General features: G+C 40.3%; 1 protein-coding gene across 1 annotated transcript in view; it reads right to left on the bottom strand.

Annotated features, from left to right (window-relative positions):
• Positions 1-20,752, bottom strand: part of LOC306703483 (protocadherin-15-like) — a gene marked incomplete at its 5' end in the record, with an annotated part of 129,040 nt that overhangs the window by 101,404 nt on the left and 6,884 nt on the right. Inside the window, 2 exons of the mRNA XM_079169461.1 lie at positions 16,530-16,595; positions 17,746-17,760. Coding sequence (XP_079025587.1) covers positions 16,530-16,595; positions 17,746-17,760 — 81 coding nt within the window. The remainder of the gene's footprint in view (positions 1-16,529; positions 16,596-17,745; positions 17,761-20,752) is intronic.

Genomic DNA, 20,752 nt, shown 5'->3' with positions numbered 1-20,752 from the left:
CTGGTTTTTAAAGCTTATCACAGAGCTCAAACTGCCTTCCTCAAGACAAGAGATGAATGATTATGAAACAACAAGATACATCCTTTTCAAGTTTTCTACATCTACGAGCAATGTTTGATACAGTTGATATAGTTTAGCAGACTTAGCTAGCACTGGGTGGCCATTGTCAACACAGCGCTTTACTGTTCTTTATCTCTCTGGTGGAACTTTTTGTGTAGGTCTGAGGGATGTGTAGGTCATTTCAGAACATCTCTGAGTGGACCCTCATTTCTTCATGGCATGTTTTCAAACTGCCTCTTCCACATGTAATTCACACTCATAATATCTATGAAGTGGATTCCTCCCCAAAACAAGTCTGGTGACTTTCTTTGTAATGTCCCATTTGGATTAAAGTAATTCCCCTTCTTCTGGATATGGTAAAAAGTATCTTTCTGGCACTAAAATTAGAGCATATTTCCCTATCCTGGCGTCACTTCACTGGCTACTTAATTTTAGAAGTGATTTTAACATCTTACTGATTACTTGTAAAGCATTGGGGGACTCCATATGCGACAGCTTGCTGACTGAGATCCTGTGAAGTTTGTGTTTTGGATGTTCAAAAGTCTAAAGACCAAAGGAGATCAGCCTTTGCAATTTAGGTACCGAGACTCTGGAAAGAGTTAATTAGGAGCTCATGGCCCAGTTACCTGATAATGAACAATCTTAGAGTGCAATAACATTTTTACAGGCATTTGATCAAACAACACTTCAAAGCGAGTGCATACGCAGTCAGAGATTACAACTTTTTGCATTGCATGCTAATAAAATACTTCTGTGTTCATTAGCATTCACATCATAGGATAAAAGTTAAGATATGTAAATAGGAAATAAATGCAGGAATTAAGGTTATCAAGGGATGAGAAAACGGTATGTGAATTTTATTTTTTATTTATTTTGTATCTGCTCCGTCTACAACCTCATGTGTGTGAAGTGTTTTTGTAGATGTGTATATCCTTCCCCCTCCAAAGACAGTTTATAGGGTGCATTACTCAATACATTTAGAAAAACATCCAGTAGCCTACACCCCTTTCCATCACAGTCTTGTGCAGCCGTGACTGTGGGGCCTCTGCAGCGCATAATTGCTGTCTGAGCAGTGATGCCTGACATGAGGAAGAGGAGGATGATCTAACTCCAAACTAAACATGTCTGTATGCTCACAATGTGTGGAGTGGTCAACCAGCAACTATGGAGCAATTATGGAAAGTGTGAAATCACACTTACAATGCAGGCTATTCGCTTCAGAAAGCTCGCACAGAGGCGTTTAACTTTCTTACTCAGGCACAAACTCACGCACATTCAGTACAAACACGAGCACAGCTGTCAAGGAGCGCACTGTGCAGCATGCGCTGCCATTAGTAAAATAAGTGCATTGCAGCCATCACCAAATGAGGGGGGATGTAATATCAGTGCCATCGTAGCACTCCAAATGCTTAATTACTTTTGATATAATTTGACATGAAAAACATCTGTCTGTTTATGCATGTCTGCCAAAGTAAACCAGAGTCAAGAAGACAAAGGGAAAAAAAAGCTGCAGCTGTTTTATTCAGTAAACACGGATCCCAAATGGTGTTGCAGCAATCTCTTCCTCCAGGGAATTATGAAGATGGATATGAATGATTTTTAATTTCCTCCCATATTGAGTGAGTTGCATGTCACACGTACGTGCATGCTGAGCTTATATCGGGCCTTGAGCATCATTTTGTCAATACAGGGCATACAATTAACACCCTGCTATTCATGAAAATTGGGTTAATTTGAGCCTGAGTGAAACCATCAACTTTTTCTCATCACTTTGGCTAACAGCAAATTTGCCTCTGTGGATTACCCAAAACAGCCCAAATACAAAGATAATTTCCTGACTGCAAATTGATAATTGAAAATAACTACAGTACAAAAAGCATAGTGATGTCAAAGTTACTGATACAACTCTCTCCCTAATCTCAGTTTTAAACCACACACTCTCTTTGAGCAGAATATGCATTGGATACATTTCGGGCCATTACGACTGAGAGAGATCTTAAACCACTTCTCACATAAAAAATAGAAACCCCTATACAACTGATATAAAGTTTACATGTTTAACATCTAAGTTTAGCGAGTTAGCGTGCTCATATTTGCTAATTAGCACTGAACATATAAGGACAGATGAGGATGGGTGTGTCAGTAGATTTGCAGGTATTTGGTCATAAACCACAGTATTGGACAAATCAAAACTTTGACCTGATGATGGTACAACATGAATAGTCAGGGGATCATAAATGTGATCAATTAACAACCTACAAAAGGCCTTTTTCACAGCAACTGTTTTGAAATGTCATTGTAGGATAAACACAGGTGAATTAATACCATTTATTATTGCCCTGTTACATTAAGGAAACATGGCTGCAGTGAAAAAGGTATTTTGCCATCCATAACGCCACATAACCAGCATGGCCATAAATGGCTGTTCGAAAATTGCATACAGTACATCTAGTTGTAAATTGTGAGACTCTCTCTGTACTTCAAATTTAGGAAGCGGTGTTGGAAGATGCTCTACTACCAACACAACTCTGATTTATTCTGGGGATAACCGGATGACATAGTCGAGTCAAGTGAGTGCAGAGAAGAGCTCAATGTATTCACTAATAGTATGACAGATGAGATATGATGCAGCTCCACCATTCAGTGTTTTAAGCTTTGAGGAGAACTTGACAATCAGTTCTATCTTGCATCAGCAGCAAGTACAGGAAGCCCAATGTGTCTTTGAAAGTTTTCCGGCTGTAACATTCTGTAGAGGCTGGAAACTTCAGATACATAATTCACCCAAGCTGGAAAAAGGGCTATTAAAGTAATCAAGCAGAGATGACAGATACTTTTCCAATCCAAAAGAACAGATAAACGCACGGACATAAACACACTTTTTATCTGCACTCACCAGGAACTTTACTGTCTGCAGACAGTACATCCTCTCATAATGTTGCACAATGTAGTATGAATTGTGGAACCTCTTTGGCTGCTGGCCAATTGTGGCTCCTGCTTCCTGTTCCCACACTGATTGGTGTCTCAAGCTCTCTGTGGCGATAACTTGTACCTATTTTTAAGGCTGGTTGGATTAAGTGAAACAAGTATATTTAGTGTCAATAAATGAAGAATGAATTTATCTTGCTTGATAAATAAGCCTGCGATATTGATTTTACTTGTTCTACGACATGTATAGACTGTAGATACAGGTATGTTTGTAACTCGTTAGTTTGTTTTAATAATGGCTGCCTACATCAACTGCTCAAGTTGAAGATTAAACAATTTCCCACACCTGCAAATGAATACATAAATAATTCAATTTCAAAGCCTAATATGAATCACATAAATGAGGATGTTTTAATCGCCAGCCTCATCTTTCATTAAAATCAAAATAGATCTCTTGCTGTGTGGTAACAGATGTTACACTGCAGTCGAAATAAACTAATGTGCAAACAAATGTGACACATTATTGTTTCATTCAGTCTGATCCACATGTGCCACATAGTCAGGATGATTTCATATCTCTTGTGTAATAACAATAATCCTTTTGAATGTAAGCCAAAGAGGCAAACTGGTCCTGCAAATTAGTTTTGACAGTGCAACTTGCATAAAATCATAATAATGAACGATTTTGTTTTGTAGGCCAGATGACGGTGTGGTGAGGACGGTCCAGGCAGAGAGTCACGGTCCAGGCAGAGAGTCATAGGAGTAAATGGAAGAAATACACTGAACAATAGACAGTCACATACAGTATGCCTCAAACCATCACAGAGGCCAGTATGTTAAATGATCTACATCTATTTACATACGAAGGCTTTCCAAGAGATAAACATGGTTGCTTAGTTGCAGGAGATTGTGTGGAGAAAGGAAAGATGGACAACACAATCTTAATGCTGATGCTGAAAAGTGCATTAAGCCATCAGCACTGCTTCTAAATAGAAAGCATTAAAATAAATAGTAAGGCTGTTGTTGCTTTGTCGCCTGAAGAACAACACCAGAGGTATAGCCTATTTTGCCTATATTATTGTAAAGTGGAGAATTAAGCTTCTAGTGCGTTTTAAGACTACAGCATTAAACGTCTGTGTGTCGCACAATTGTCACTTTGCTGCAACGGTGTTTTCCTATGAAGCCCGTCTAATGAGGGCGTCCCCTGTCTGTGCAATTAATACAATTTTTGACATGTTTTGTCATCAATTATTTTGCTACTATTTATCAAACACTGAGGACAATGCTCTTGGCTGAGCGTGCGCACACACATCCCAAAAGAGCATGTGGGGGCGGGACGCACGTTCTCAATCATCATGCTCACAGTGTTTTGTAGCTGAGGCTAGCGGTCGTAAAATGTATAGTACCTGTGCAGCGAATCGCAACTTGTTCATCAACACTATTGTATTATTTATCAAAGCTAATATAATAAAGTCGATGGCTGGACTGATATAAGTAGTCAGCTGTTTGGCCGGCATCAGGTGCTTGTGGAATGCCCAGATTGTTGCAAAGCATTGTACCACCAGAAGAACTGACACATCTAAGCCTTGAGCTAGCAATTGTTGACTGGAACAATCCATAACTCACTAAAATGTTATGCTACAAAATGAAATTACTTTTACATAAATACTTTCTCCAGACTGCTGTCTTGTCAAATTCATAAAAACTCTGTTCCTGCGCCTTTAGCACAAGAAGGTCACATTTTCTGACTTTTGGAACGGATGTAAAGCATTAGCATATGTCCTTGATCAGGTCACTGACATCACATGCAATATGGTGTAAATGTCAGTGGATTGTACATCATCGATTTTACATGTGAGTATGCCAAGCATTGCAAGACCTTCATCTAAAAACTCAAAGCCCTTAAAAGAGGTCGGAACCTTTCAACAAGAACCTTGTAGACAGAGCATTCATTACCCTGAGTAACATGAAGGGGTGTGTGAGACGATTTCCGATTAAAAGAGAATAGACTGCTTGGATCTGAATAAAGTCCAATCAACCAGAAAGCTTTGTGTCTGTCTTCACTGCTTTGGTGGTTTTCGATTAAATGAACACATTTTAGGCACATCAATTGCAGGGCACGTCTTTAATAGCTGAGTTAAAGAGGGAGGGAGCTCATCTTCGTTGAATAAAGTTGTAATTGTTCAGGATTAGCAGATTCACATGACTGGTTATAACCGTTCAGATGTGCTATTTTACATAAAGAGTGACGGCCAACAAGAGACATACTAGTCTTAACATTTGGATTGGATTTAAGGTTAAAATGTGCACCGCAGTAGTGATAATGTCAAATTGGACAAGTCATGAGTCATATACTCTTCACCAGTAGAGGTGTGTGAATATCAAAAAACTGGGGCATTAAATAGACCACCGCAGCATGACACTGAAGTATCTATAACAGACTCAGTTAGCATCTGAAGCTCACATAAATGTGAGCTGTCCCAAGCTCAGATTTCAAGATCCACGATTTTCATCTGTGACGTCATTCTGATTTACGGCCTGGAGCTGCTCCATTGATAATGAATGGGAGACTGACTTTGTGCAGTCCTAGAACGTTAGCTTGAAAGATGTTCAGGGTATTGGAACTGACTCTCACCCAATGACTGTCATCATTTTTAAGCAGTTCTCTATGCAACTGTACATTGGAATGACATCAGAGATGGGACAAACTCATCTTTCTCATTTCTAGCTTTGGGAGCGAGTGATGAAAATCCTCCAATACACCCCAAACTGTTACAGGGCAAAGGAAAAGGCTTATTTATTTTTAGATTCTGACAGCTAGATTTAACCCAGGCAGTGTTTCCTGATCACGTTTAACAGCGTGTATCCATATTTGCCATTTGCAATTCAAACATGTATAATTCAAAAATGTACACATTCTTTCTGAAACACATTTCACTCCCTATAACGAATACACTACCTGAAAGATTGAGATGTCCCATGTGAACGAAAATAGCTATGTGTGACACATTTTCCAAGAGCTCCAGTGTAGTAGGCTATGCAACAACCACATTTAAATCTAAGAACGGGGTTTGCTTCTCCACATGACGTAGATTCATACTTTTTACCATTGTCTCTCTACTTGATGCCAAACCTGAGGTGAGTGAAAACATTCCGACTATCTTAAAGTCTCACCACAGTCTCTGTTAGTCAGACAAACTCCAGGCAGTGCTAGCTCATTAAAAATAAAACTGCATCCATTCACAAGTAACACATTTATCATAAACATGTGACTGAGAAACAACATTTCTTTAATTGGGGCATGGTATTAAGAGGAACTTGGTACATGCAGCTAGATTTCAGATGTATTGGCCATTAGCTGCGTTCTATGTGAAGGAAGAAAAAAAAAGAAAAAGGAACTGCTCTTACACTACAAAGTATGTCCTCCCACTGTGCTGTGTGACTCCAAATACTCTGAAATCCTTGAGCTGAGGTGTCACATACAGTATCACCAGTGCACTTTAAGTATTGCAGCCAACATTCAAAAATATGGCAAAGCACCATGGGGGAGAAATCTCATTACTGACCAAACATGGGTTTCATGCTAACCAGGTTACTGCAGTGCATGTAAACTCCAATGTGCTGCTTTAACCGGATTTTCCTGAACAGACTGGCTTCTGTGTGCATTGTAAAGAAAACAGAAGGCATCGCTATATTCACCAGCCTGCCTTCCAATTTCACTGTTGTCTTTGACTCATATTTCATCCCATCCCCCCTCATTTGTAACTAACTATGGGGACTATGATTACCTTCTATGCCAAACTAACAGCTGAGTGATCAAGAAAGCCGGCGCAAGAGTGGCTCAGCCTTGGCATGTACTGTAGCTGTGTTGTAGATAGTAATAAACACCTTAATGTGAGAAATACCCACTCAGTAGAGATCTCCACCAGGTGTGTGACTGCAACAACCACTGCTGTGACTTACAAGTGTATCAGTCGGGGGTTTTCTCACACATTTCAAAAAATAGATGTGCGCTCTGGCTTTAATCTATGCACATATCTTCCCCGGCTCTGTGTAGGCGCACGGTCCAGGAGAGCAGCCGCAGAGCAGCTGCAGCGGCGATGCAGTCAGCAGTGTGTGTGTGCATACTGGTAGTTCTGTTAGCCGATCGCAAAACACACCGTCCAAAAAAGCCAGAGGCCGGTAGGGGCCACAGGTAGACTAGTTCCAAATACATCTTGTAGAAAACCTTGACCAGCTGGTGCCGCCAGATTAACAGCTAGGGGATCCCCATTATTCCTTTTGGGACTACAAATGCTTGTACGAAATGCCATGGCAATCCATCCAGTGGTTGTTAAGATATCTCAGTTTAGAAAGTGGCAGAGCAAACAGCACGTCAACAGCAGTCAGCAAACTCCTACAGCCATTCCACATTAACTTAAAGCTCAAGTAGGAAAGGCAGATCTGGATATTGTGATGTCGCCGAGGAAAAATGTATAAAAGGAGGCAGCTGTAGCTCAAGTGGTAAAGCGGCTCGTTGGATAAAAGCAGGGTTCGTACGTAAAGCCTTGAATAACTTAAGAAGCCTCAAATTGCTCCCAGTGTCAATGGGTGAATCAGAATCTAACTTTAAAGCACTTCGTCCTACAAAAAAGCTAAATATAAGTAGTCCATTTGCCATTTTACAACCATGATGATTGGAAGAGATGCATGGTTCAGTCTTCACAGCAACATTTCTATTGTTGAACAGCACAGATTTAATTTGCAGTGCTTAATAATGAAATCCAAACACGAAATATGAATCACCAATAATTTGAATGTCTGTTCAGCCTAATGTGAGGATTAAACTAATCCACGATCTCATTACAATATGCTGGAAATTAATTAGAGAACGCTCCATATTTTATCAATAGAGGACTGCAAATTACCAGCTGGCCTTACACAAATAAATCCAACATCACAGAGAGTGTTTTAATGTTTTACTTTTAAAAGTGATGCAAATAGCTCCAATTGTTTGTATTTTTTTTTTGCTGGCACGCACTTAAACCTATTTACAGTGTATGTGCTTCCCTACAATGGAAAGTCAATAAATACCCTCCTTCAATACCGGAGACGCAAAACCCCACTAATAACCCTACAAGCTGGGGTATAATGTAGAATATACTGTACAATCAATATCTAATAACAAGGGGCCGTCACAGAGCAAGAACCTCTTTGGTGCTGCTGCTGACGAGCTGTGTGTGATTCTTCAACACTCATGGAGGTGTTGATTAACCTCAATGTTCTTGCAATTTTAACAGTGATGAGCCAAAAAAATGCCAGCATTATTGAAACCGCCCTAAGCATCAATATGGTGTCCACAAACTTGGTATCATTGTTTCAGTGGAGCAGCTCCAGAATCTCTCTAGCGGTGATGCCATCAATACAGTGTTGGCTCTGCAGCTTTAGGGGAGAAACCCTTTGAATGTCAAGTGATGTACAATATAAACGGCTGATTTTCTGTTTTAAAACCTCACCATCTACATAACTGGTGATCAATTTTCACTGTTTAGCATATTTGTGAAACTATTTTGCTCATGCAGAGTAGGGACTAAGTGTGCGCACATCCAAAGATGCTACCAGACTAACACAGGCCAACACAGTGTGCTTTGAACGTACTGCAGTGATCTCTGCTCTGGTCTGTGCCACAGTACAGTGTGGAATACTAGCAACATCATTCTGCTCTATAGTCTCTTCACGTACATACAGTAGGGGAGGGGGGGGGGGGGGGGAGATGCTGCAGAGAAAGAACACAGGGATCCTTTTAGCGGGATGTGAATTAAAAAAAAACACATTCTTTGATGACACTATTAATCTACGTTGACAATCCTGCCATTTTCTGGGGAAAATACAGTGATGATACAGTGAGGGCAGTGTGCTCACACCAGGACTCATTAAAAAGGCATTTCATTCTATCAGCTCTAATAATTTGGCTAATTTTAGTTTCAGACCCTTTACTTTTCATTCAGAGCATTTCATTTCTCTGATCGTGCATGAAGTAAACACAATAAATTAGATTAAGCAATTTGACTCAGAGATTATTTGCATCTCAGAGACGGAGCATTTTACATTGATATTTAAACCAGCGAATCAAAGTGTGTTCATGCAAATAATATTACAGTGCAGCAAAACACATGAAAGGCCTGTTTTATAACATAATCAGGATAAGCACAAAGTGATTTACAACGGCAACAGAAGCAATTATGCTGACCGTTTATCTCAACAATATTCTATAATTGCTCTCTTTATTTGCACATCAAACATTAAAATATGTTTACACTTCTAAAGAAAAACAATAGCATTAACACACTCATGGTCTAATTAGAGGCAAGTACAGGCTGTTGCGACCCACTTTAAATCTGATTAACCTTCAGCATCTGGAAACCAGACAGAGGTTACCATAAATTACGTTATCAAAAATAATAGCTTGTGAGGTGCATAAACCATACAACAATAATGACGTATTGATATGGTCACAATGTATATGTAGTGTATAATTGAGCCTCACTGCGTGCCCCGCCCCTGCTCTGCTAATCCACAAGGAGCAGGTGGTGTGCACTAATCCCGCCTTTCAGCTACGCTCTAATTACATATTGATGACCTAGCAGTCCTCACAACTGGACTTGATCATAGAATTGAGACCAGTGTGTGTGGGTGTGTGTGTGTTTGTAAAAAAGAGAAATCGTGTTCACTATGTCCCCCACTCTCACACACACAAGCACACACACACGCACACACTGTAACTCGGCACACACTTTTCAAATGCTTGAATGTGTGTGCACACATAAAACAGCAGTGCTCGCTTTGTTTGAGGAACAGATTCACAGCTCCACAAAATCAAATTGGTAACTTGGGACATCGTAGCCAGATTTGCCCAGATGTTTCATCTCCTGCTAAATTGCAAATATTATGGAAGAACAGGAATGTCCAAAGTCATAATCGAGAGGAAAAAAAAAGCCAGCCTTGTGAGAATACCAGACATATTTTCAATGTTTTTTTTTAAATGGAAGCTGTTTTAAATCGACCCGCTCACCAAACCGAAGGCACCTCATTATAATGTATACCTTCAATGAGAACTATTTTGAGGTCAGGAAAAGACCAGCTCTGAGACAATACAACCACAGAGTGTGGAGTCAAGGGTTAGAGATACAAGTGCTACAAGTGGGGTTAGAAGAGAAGTTAAGGATTTCTACATGGCTGCCTGCACACTTGGCACTGACTAGGGCTGGGAAATATATAATATAAATGTGTTTAATTAGAAGTTTGGTTTTTGCATAATGTTGAAAATGCCTGCATCGTGAAAATCAAGTGATTACAAAGTGCACAAACGGTTATTTTCAGTCAAAAACATATATATATTAAAGCTCGCTGCGAGAGAGGAGGCCATGGGAGATGGAAGTCGACTTTTTGCAGATTCAACTTTGTTCCGCTATTCCTGCCATTTAGCCGGGTAGCTAACGCTAGCTAACCTCATCAAGCTAATGTCAACAAACATGAAAAGAGCAGATTAATTAGTGGGCAGGCTTTCAGTTTCTACGTTGCCTGTGTTGAAACCTATATTAAATTGGATGTTGTTATTGCGGCACATTGTACTGAGTACGTATTTTGATCGGTTTTGGCCAGGCCTAAATATAACACAGATCGTGTACTGCAGAATGTGTTCGTGACTTCTCATCACTTTGTATCCATGTCTCAGAAGTATCACACACAGTGTACAGCAGTAGAACAGAAATATGCACATACCCATATTTACAGTATATATATATATATTGTATATATATATTTGTTTAAAGTACATTCATGATATCTTCACACCTGCCAATTATTTAGATATATAGTTAGGCAACGGTGTTCATTTGTGAATTGTCACTTGAAGATGGAGCAATATACCTTGTACAGGGACCAAGACTTTTTCACCCAACTTGGCAAAGAGGTTACAAACTATTCCCTTGCTATTTGTACAGGGCCTCATTGAAAGCACAATACATCAATTTGCTCCCCTGCTGACGACTACTATTGTTTGAAAACCGTTGAATTCAGGACTCCGGGTGTTTCAAGATTCATCATAGTAAGGCATAGCGCTACATGCTTAGCGCTGTCTAACTGGAGTGTTAGTCCACTGTTGGGCTAACCTCGGAGGAAATGTTACTGCCTTCCAGGTGCAACTGATGGAAGAAAGGTTGCAGACTTCTCATGCAGGTCTGAGGATGTTCAGTTTTAATGAGGAAATTTGCTCCTATATTTGAACGACACATTTAAATTCCAGCCAGTGCGTTTGCTCTTCAAATGAAATAAAAAAAAAAAATCATGTCTAAATGTTATATTTGCACCCATTTTCTTCTGCTGATATGATCATTGCACCCCTAACAACAAGCTAGATGTCGTGTCTGGGAATATAGACAAAAGAAGAGAGAAAGAAGTAGACATAAAGAAAGGGGAAAGGCTACAAACAGAGTAACGACACAACATGTTAATGTAAAGGAATGAAGCAACAGAGAGTATGGTCGGACTAATGACAAGCTCTGTGGAGAGAAACAGTGTCAGGGATTGAATTAACTTTTAGGGGAGAAGCTAATGAGTCCATGGTGTCTGAGAAAAAACACTCACATAGCCTGGCTCAGTGCATTAATTGTTTAAACCTGCTAACACATTTAACACTTTCTTGACCTGCCTCCAAGCCCTTCAATCCTAGAGACAAACCGATGATACAGGACCTGGTATTGTGCTCATGAAGAAAGCCCACGCAACTCTATGAGAGCTGCAGAGGAAAGACCTTTAAACAGGCTGCATGGTATTTCGCAACTGCACTCTCCATTTGCTCTGTTTGCCATCATTTCAGCTCCATCAAATCGTTTAATGCCGTGTCAAGGCTGCTCTGTGGCCAGTTGCCTTGGGTCTAAAAACAGAAGCACGGAGTCTAAACACAACATACGAATAAGACGATGAAAGTGAGGAGATGACAATAGACCAGAGAAAAGTTGAAGCAGAAGATTTAAGTTGATGTCTTTCTTCGTCTTCATACGGACTCTGGCACAGTTATCAGAAGAGTTATCACAAGAGCTTTGTGCAGTTGACTTTGGTGGACGTTCAGAGACGAGCGTGAGGAGGCAGAGACGAGACAAGGATATTGTTTCCTCCCAAAAAGAGTGTACTTTCCATCACATGAGCGATTGGTCTGAGTACTTGGAACAACAAAAGGGCATAAAGTGATGGAAGGGTAATGAGTGCTTTGTGTTGGGAGTGCCACTCTGACATAAAGTCTTAGTTTTCATCATTATCATATTTAAATAAAGGTAACATTTTTTTTAGGACATAACTTAGCTGGACTTCAATAACCATTAAGCTGATACTGAGCCTCATTCTGCTCCACAATATGTCATAATATTAACAGCTTATGGGTTAATTGTTATCTTTCTTTTTCATGGCTTAAAGACGGGTGATCACTGTAGCCACTATGGTAGGCTTATAATGAATTACTCAAATAGCTTGACACAAAAAGTCTACTGTAGCCACATTACAGCAGCTATAGGTTAAAGCTGGACCACTGACGTGAAAGACTTGCAATGGACTACCACTTCACTAGTAAGAAAACATATACATTGAGGCTTATCTGAAAAAACAACTAACTCCTGGCTCGAAGCTGGTGAGTTACTATGTCAATGATAAGGTACAACAACCAAAGGGGTTCCTCTTCCACTGGGGAAAAGGTTAAATCGGATCATTAAACCACTTGTTGTGGACATTCAGTGTAACTGGGGGCGTTGGCGTTTCAGGTCAAGCATGCATTTTAGTGACTGACTGATACAATTACCTGCATCATCAGCCTGTTGAGGGTTTTTACTTTTATTGGCTCATTCAAATAAATGTCAGCCTTCCTCAAGATGTAATGATTTGTCAGCATTTAGAGTAAATCTACCTTGGCAGATACACCACATATCACGAATGTTGAACCGACTTCTTTTTAATGAAGCCCTTCAGCAACACTTGTTTCTGACTTCCTATAAGCTGTTGCTCAATATACAGCGGGTTGAGAGGATCCTCACACGCTTCAGGCAACAGTTGATACAAATCATGAATTTGCGGAGACAAGATAAAAGCTAGGAGACGGCACGCTCATTTATGGACACACTGTTTGCTGTTGGAGGAAGCTTCATGTCAATGAGAAAATACCCTGCTCTCTTTCCTCTCTCCTCATAGCCAGCTGCCCCGATCCAAGAGATAGAAATCTCTTCAATCTGATTAACTACTTTTGGATTTAGCTCATAGCCTGAATAAGCAAAGGAGCCTATAGAAATAAAAGCTTTGTCTTCCCAATAGAGATCTACACTGCAAGCGAGTTAGACTTTATGTGTTGTGTCTGGCACCTGTCAGTGGGTCTGCAGAAGCAGCAGCTTGGATAAATTAAACATGTAACGCTTCATTTGAGCAACTGGGTTGCTATCCCCTCGTGACTATCTGCTTCTCTAAAGTGAAAACCTCCAAGAATAAAACAGCACGCTGAATTGGAAAAAAAAACACAACAAAAAAGCAGAAGCTAGGACCAAGAAAATGGGCTTATTTCACAAGGTCTTAGCCATGGTATATTGTCTTAACAGAGCCATATATGATTCCAACCTTGACAATCAATGAACAAACAACTGTTGATAAAATACAGAGCCTTGACAGTTGCAAATGTTAACATATTTCAGAGCAACACACCTCCTCCACAGGGAACTCTGTATCTTCTTAGCTTTTCTGACTGAATTTGTTCTTCTGAGGAGCCAAGGAAAGCAGGATTTTAAATGCATTTGTTTGTCTATCTTTTCTGACCTAGGTCAAACAAATCCAGACTGAAAAGTGATTATGTCGTTCGCTTTCCTATTCACTGACATGAACGAATATAGAGGCAAATGCTCTGAAAAGATGGAATCTTATTACGTGTCATTTGTATGGTTTCTGTGTGACAGAAGAAAAGTGATGAAACACATTTGGAAGGATAATTGCTTTGGTCAATAACGGCTGGTTGCCTGTTTTACATTCCATTATAGGGAGGATGGGCCCTGGGCCGTTTCATCACGGAGAGATAAATAAAAGGACGATGGAGCCAGAAGAGACCCGCATCCCAGGTAAATGAGTGCTTTATGAGGAAGATTAGCGCAAATCCCTCACACACAGAGCATCGGCGCATGTGGGGCGAGGGAGGCTTTCGGATGCAGGCTTGGCTACCTCCATCTCACACATTCCCCCGGCAATCGATCAAAGCCCCAAATCATAGCTGCACACACAGGGAGGAAGGAGTAGGTGAGACAGTATGACAGTCTGAATTGGAGGCTGTTGCATTGACGAATGGCAGCCTCATTTGACACAGCGCCACCCAATCATGCTCTTGGGATACAAATATGCACATAAGGTGTACGCATTATGTGCACACAGACAATTTCTCCTCACAACCACCTACAAAGCAGTGCCCAGAGCACATATTGCAGGGAAGTGGAGTATCTGTGGAATAGTATTCTGATTGTATAAACAAGCTCTGGATTCTATCTTCAGTCAGAGCTGCTCATTAAACTCTATTAACCTGCAGTACTAATATCTGCAGGGAGAACCAAGTGAGACAGACACACACCTGCTCCATTTAGGGGGAATGCATTTTTCATTCCCACAATGAACATATAGCTCCTCCCCAAGCAGCAGCGAACGCTCCCTATCCCATACACACACACACACACAGTTGCACGTACACACACAAGCTCTTCAGTAAAGAATGCAGATGGCAAATGCTCTACACTTGTTGCAAAGAAGAAGGTGAAAGATGAAAAGGGAAGAAAACTAGAGAGAACTGAGAAGTGGGTGCAGGTGGCCAGAGGAAGATGGAGGAAAGAAGAGAAAAAGAGATAGTTTCACCTGATCCACTCAAGTACTGCATGTCTATCTAAAGCCCTTTTACACTTAATTTAAACCCCTTTTACACTATTAAATGTTTTTCATTTACACTAGTAGAAACTACATTTCAACATTTAAAAAATTTAACTTTCACTGAATAAAGTGTTAATTTAAGATATCGGTAAAACTAAACAAATTACATTATAAATATCAGTCATTCCTTTTTCACTGGTAAGAATAATGATACAGAATATCTACAATTGAATTTTCACATGTTGAAAAAGGATTGTGACTGGTGAAAATGTAATTTGCCATTTCAAATATCAACTATTGCATTTCAGAAAGGTCAACAAATCATTTTGTATTTTGGGCATCATTAGGGCTGGTGAAGGAATTTCCCCTTCGGTGATAATGATTGGCAATATGTTGAAATGTTAGGCTATTTTTAGGTATATTGCTGCTTTTTAAATGCCAAAATTGACAGTTTAAACCTAATGAAATACTTTTTCGTTGTTAAAGGTGAAAGATACGATATTTGGAGCATTTCGATTGACTCTCAACGGATATCAACATGTCGACGGCGAGCCGGCGGCTCATAGCTAACTGTGCTAACAGCTCTACAGTGCAAACAACTGCGATAGTGCTGACAGAAAAGTATTTGCCTCAGGGGGAACCAGAAGGTGGGTGCTACGCTTCCACAATGATGCTGTCGGTCGGGACGACGTTATCAGCTGTAACTGCCATTGAGAGCAGTGCAGAGCAGCAGCTGTGAGCTAGCCAGTGGGGCAATAACATGCACTAACAAGCGCTAAAAGCCCGCACAGCCGGCACAGTTCATTATGCTGCTGGTTTTTCTATCATAGTGTAAATATGTGGCACTCCATTGCAAAGAATTTGAATAGAAGTCCATGGTTAAAGTTGACCAGTTGTAGTTAGGTTACAGACATCTACAATGAAGATTTCCACTAAATTCATGGTTGATGTCAAGAATTTACATTTTGACTCGTGAGAAATTAATTGTAGATATATTTAATTAGAATTGCTACTAGTCAAAATTACATTATGGATAAGTCGGTTTGGAATTATTACTAGTAAAAAAGTAGTTGTGTATATCTACAATTGCAATGAATGCTGCTGATTAAATGTTAGAAGGACTTTTAATAGTGTGTCTGCTCTATGCATCAGCAATTCCTGTGGTGCTGTAGCACAGGTATACCATAGCAAAGAGAACCTGCGAGGGGAGCACACAACTCATTAATGGAGCCCCATGTCACATCTGTATGCCAAACACCATCTGTATTAATTCAATCAGACACGCACACAGACACACACACCACTGGGAGAGCAGAACAAACGTACAAACCAAGAACAACTATAATGTATTCATATTTAATTTAAAATATGACCAGAATGACATTCCAATATGTCTGACAAAACCTCTCCAATAACCAACCTGCCCCGAGAGATCGTCAGCTGTGCGACTGTACAACACCGAGCAGTCCCGTCAGGGGAAGCATTAATATGCATTACCAAAGCAACAGAAACAATCCCAACAGTGTAATACAAGCCACTTGAGTGAATACGCTTTTACCATACAGGAACACAGAAGGAAGTGGAGCAAACATAAAGTAAGGAGCGTAGGTGAGCAACTGTATGGTACATACCGTTGGGGCTCTCCTCATCAATGGTCACTATGGTTGCAGGGGGGCCTGGCCGGGACAGCTTACATTCTGCATGTGAATAAAGAAAAAGCAAATTGACATCAAAGAAGCTCAACTCCACTGTGCTTGATTTAAACAATTGACTTTGCAATCCCAACAGTATATTGTGCTTCATGGCAGCTTATGAAAATGACTGCATGTCGTGTTGAGCAAGGGTTTTTAAAGTCTGAGACAAAGCTTGGTTTACCCCGAGTTTACTTCCTTAGATTCATTACCTGTTGCCTATGGGATCATGTTTATGTTATTTGATCCCACAGAATCTCAACAATTAAGCTACGATAGCCTAACATTGCTGTTTCACATATTTTCATACTAGAGGCACATGTGCCCTTTAAACTTCTAAGATAGTTTTATCCAAATTATTGTTTGAGGCCCAAAGAATTCAAACTATAGTATATTTTACCAAAAAAGCGGCAATCATAGAAAGGTCCAAAGAAATGTGTTCAAATTTGTGTATCAGGCCTTTTTTCCGGCTTTCCTACTCAAATAACACATCAATGGTGCTAATACTTCCATATACGAATAATACAATTTTGAATGAAGGACTGATATGAAATATTATCTGAATATAGCCCACAGCATGTTAGAACAATATTGAAAAAAGAAAACTGACAATGCAATCGCTAACATTGTAAATATTTAATTGGGCTGAGGAAATAAACCTCAAATGTTGTCTCAGTGTCTTCCTGTTATGCCATAAGCTGTCATGTTAAAACATGTATTTATTTTATAGCAGGTGGCATCTATGACTACCACAGCACTAACAGGAGTGGACTGTACGATACTGACACCAGACAAACAGGGTGGTCAAAGCATGTGGCAACCTCATAAGCAATGCACTGATGAGAGCGGCTTCACAGAGAGAGGTCACAGCAGCTAGATGGTATGGGCACACGGGAAACAGGTAATTGCAGCTTGACAGACAGCACCAGATGGGGCAGCAGGAGAGGTGGAGACAGGAGGAAGGGAGGTGTCTAGTGTAGAGGAATAGGCGCTGCAAGGTGAGGCGCTCTGCAGCCGATGTGAGGAAAGTTCAGGATTAAATGTCTTTCAACAGGAAAGAGAGAGGTCTAGACAAAGATAGAGGGAAACAGTGAAGGAGAATATAGGAATGTAATGAAACAAAAGGAAAACAGACAACGGACAGTTGCCCTCTTACCCTCATACTGCCAGTCTGAAGAAGGGGTCAGGGGTTAGTGGAGCCAGAGAGAAGCAGAGCAGAAGCATGGAAGAAAAGAAAAGTATGAAACAGTTGGTTGAGGAACAGTTAGGAAAGGAGAGAAAATCATTATTAAAAAAAAGACAAGATATTAGAAAATAGGGGGAAAGAGAGACAGTTTCAGGGAAGCCTCTGCTAGACTGCTAGAAAAATGGTTTATGTGAGTGAACCACACACAGTTATCACAGATACAGCCAGTCGATCTCTTCTCGCTGCCAGTAGCTGCCGGCTGACATTATTCCACAAGAGAGTCAGTGGGGTGCATTATAAATATGAATCAACTCAAAAACTAAAACGCTTTCTCTGTGTAAATGAAGTGGTACCATGTGTTCTGAAAAAGGAAAAAAATAAAACTGCGTGAAAGAGCATGGGCCTCTTTCCTAAATCGCTCTGCCTGCATCTTGTAAGATATTGAATCTCAAGCAGCTTGCTGCCAGTTGGTGTCCACTTACATTACATGTAACCAGAGATGGACAGAAAGAAAGACACATGGTCAATGACACCACAGCAACAGTCAGCGCTCTAAGGTTTCACACCCGCCTCCTGTTGCCTGACTTCACTCGTGGAACTAGGCACCTGTTGCCAGGTGCGTAGCAGTGGATAGTTTTCTTATGAAATATGCATGCCAATGAGCCTTCACTAAAGTGGTGGTTTGAGAGATTATTTTAAGACCTTTCAGACCTTAGGATGCGATGTTACACATGTTAAACATGGCTACTTCTAAAGTGTAGGTATACACAATAATTAGCAATTGAATGGCAATAAAAACCTGCGTCAACAGCACGGAACATTTCATGCAAATCATTGACTGCATCTTCTTGTTTCTAATTTAAGTCAGTGTCATGATCTGAACAGAGAGTTTTAAAGAGCAGAGATTCACATCCATGCACGGAATCTCATCTTGCTCCATATGAGATAGGCTGCATGAAATTCCTTTCTCAGTAGAAGGCAATACGTCGGTAAGCACAAACAACCTTCTCTAATCTAAAATCACTTGGGAATAATTAGCAACACATACTCGTCTTGCACTGCTTATTCACTGTTCGATTTTAGAGTTCTATGATTCCATAGCAATTAGAAGACCTGTAACCGTCTGCTGAAGAAGTAGCAGGATGAGGGTTTCCTTTAATAGCGTCAAAATGAACAGAGCAAGTGGGTCACACTTCGCAAATGGAGACATAAACAACAAACAACATCAAAATAAGAATGCAAATCTGCTCTGTGAGAATATACTCTTTGTGAAGTAGAAAGAGTGTGCACATGTGTGCGTCTGGGTGTGCGAGTGTGTGGAATAAAAGTTACTTGCACTCATTTTGAGAAGCTTTTTAAGGGATCACAGTCTGTTTAGTTAGTTTTGCATATGTGTGTTCAGGCACGAATATATGTGCGTTTGTGCGGGTGCACATGTGCGCGCGTGTTTGTGTGTGCAGCTTGAAGTGGAAGTTGTGGCAGTAGGGGAGAAAGATGTGAAGAGTCTGCTTTGAAGACAAAAGGCAGAACCAAGCAGAGAAAAAGAATAGTGCCTCCCTTCGCAGTGCTAACGGGACTATATTGCGATCAGAGCACAAACATGTTGCACTGATGAAGTGAGGCATACACATGCATGTGAATACAAACACAAAGCATCAAGGTCTGCTCAGTCATGTTCACTACCAAGTTCGGATGATCCCAACCTCCTGCCAAATCTGCATATTTTAAGCAGTGGGTGATATTTTTGAACGATATTCTACATCAAGCTTTCCTCCCATTAAGAAGCCTTCTAGAATAATACTTCCCCATGGCTCTCTGGTTGCACAAGGGTACACAAAAATGAGCTCAATGGTCCTACCAAATCTCCTGTACCCCCCCCCCCCCCCCCCCCAGCACTCAAGATAATAATATCCATCCATATACTGTAACATACTTGATTGGAAAACTACTTAGATTAATCCACTTATCTAGAATAAGTTATGACCAATTCCTAAAAAGCTACATCCTTGATTTAAAAATAAAGAATAGCAGCAGGAGGGTCAAACAGCAAAGGAGAGCCGAGCTTTTTTGGCAATATGAAGTATGTATGGAATGCAGAGAAAAATTGAAAACAAAAGGCATAAAAAAGCAAAGTGTAAATATTGTGCCCTTCTCAATCTGCATAAGGGAATGTTATGTCTATCTCATGATGAAATGCGATGCAGTTGTTTAGTCAAAAACAATACAAAGCAGAAGCGTGGGAGCTAGAGGAAAGACACATTCGATCACACAGCTCAGGGAGAGGTGTATGCAGCAGCACGGGGAACTCAGTTACTTAACAAACAAATCTGTTCATCAGGCTCGGGGTTGTGTGCGTTTTTAAATAGATTCATATGCCTCTTATCAACTTTATTGTTGGGGTAAAATGTGATGGTTGTGGGGAATTATCGAGGTATCGTGTTGGGATTGTGTTGGAAAGAATGTGTACGAATATGCAGTTTGCCTGGTTGCTAAACTCTGGTAGCCTAGTTACCAACAGTGGCTGAAACAGTTCATATGGGGGTGTAAACTATTTTTGACTGACCCTTCTTAACAAGACCAGGCCCTTGTGTGACATTAAATGTAGGCCCACACATAATAATGTGCACGTTTGTAAGACGAGCAGAAGCTACCATTGATTGGAGAGGAAATACTGAGCAAGTGGAAGACTGAGTTTGGTTTAGCTGGCTGCCTCACAAGAGACTCCAAACTTTCCTAAACTATGAGAAAAAAAAAGTTTTTTCTTGGCTAATATTGATTTATGATACTTATTGCATTAGGTGTTCAGAACATTCACAAGCCAAATAGTTGAGGAGACAAAAGTAAATCCCAAATAATTAAGTCTACAAGGATAAGTACAGCACACTGTTTGATGTTCATACGATATATTGTTTTCATTTCCAAGGGAACATAACTTCAAAGCCAACCATTTCATTCAACTTTTTTTATTTTTTTTTAT

This window comes from Pholis gunnellus (genome assembly GCF_910591455.1).
Source record: "Pholis gunnellus genome assembly, chromosome: 11".
NCBI lineage: Eukaryota > Metazoa > Chordata > Actinopteri > Perciformes > Pholidae > Pholis > Pholis gunnellus.
The sequence above is the reverse complement of the archived record's forward strand: the minus strand, read 5'-3'. Positions and strand labels throughout refer to the sequence as shown.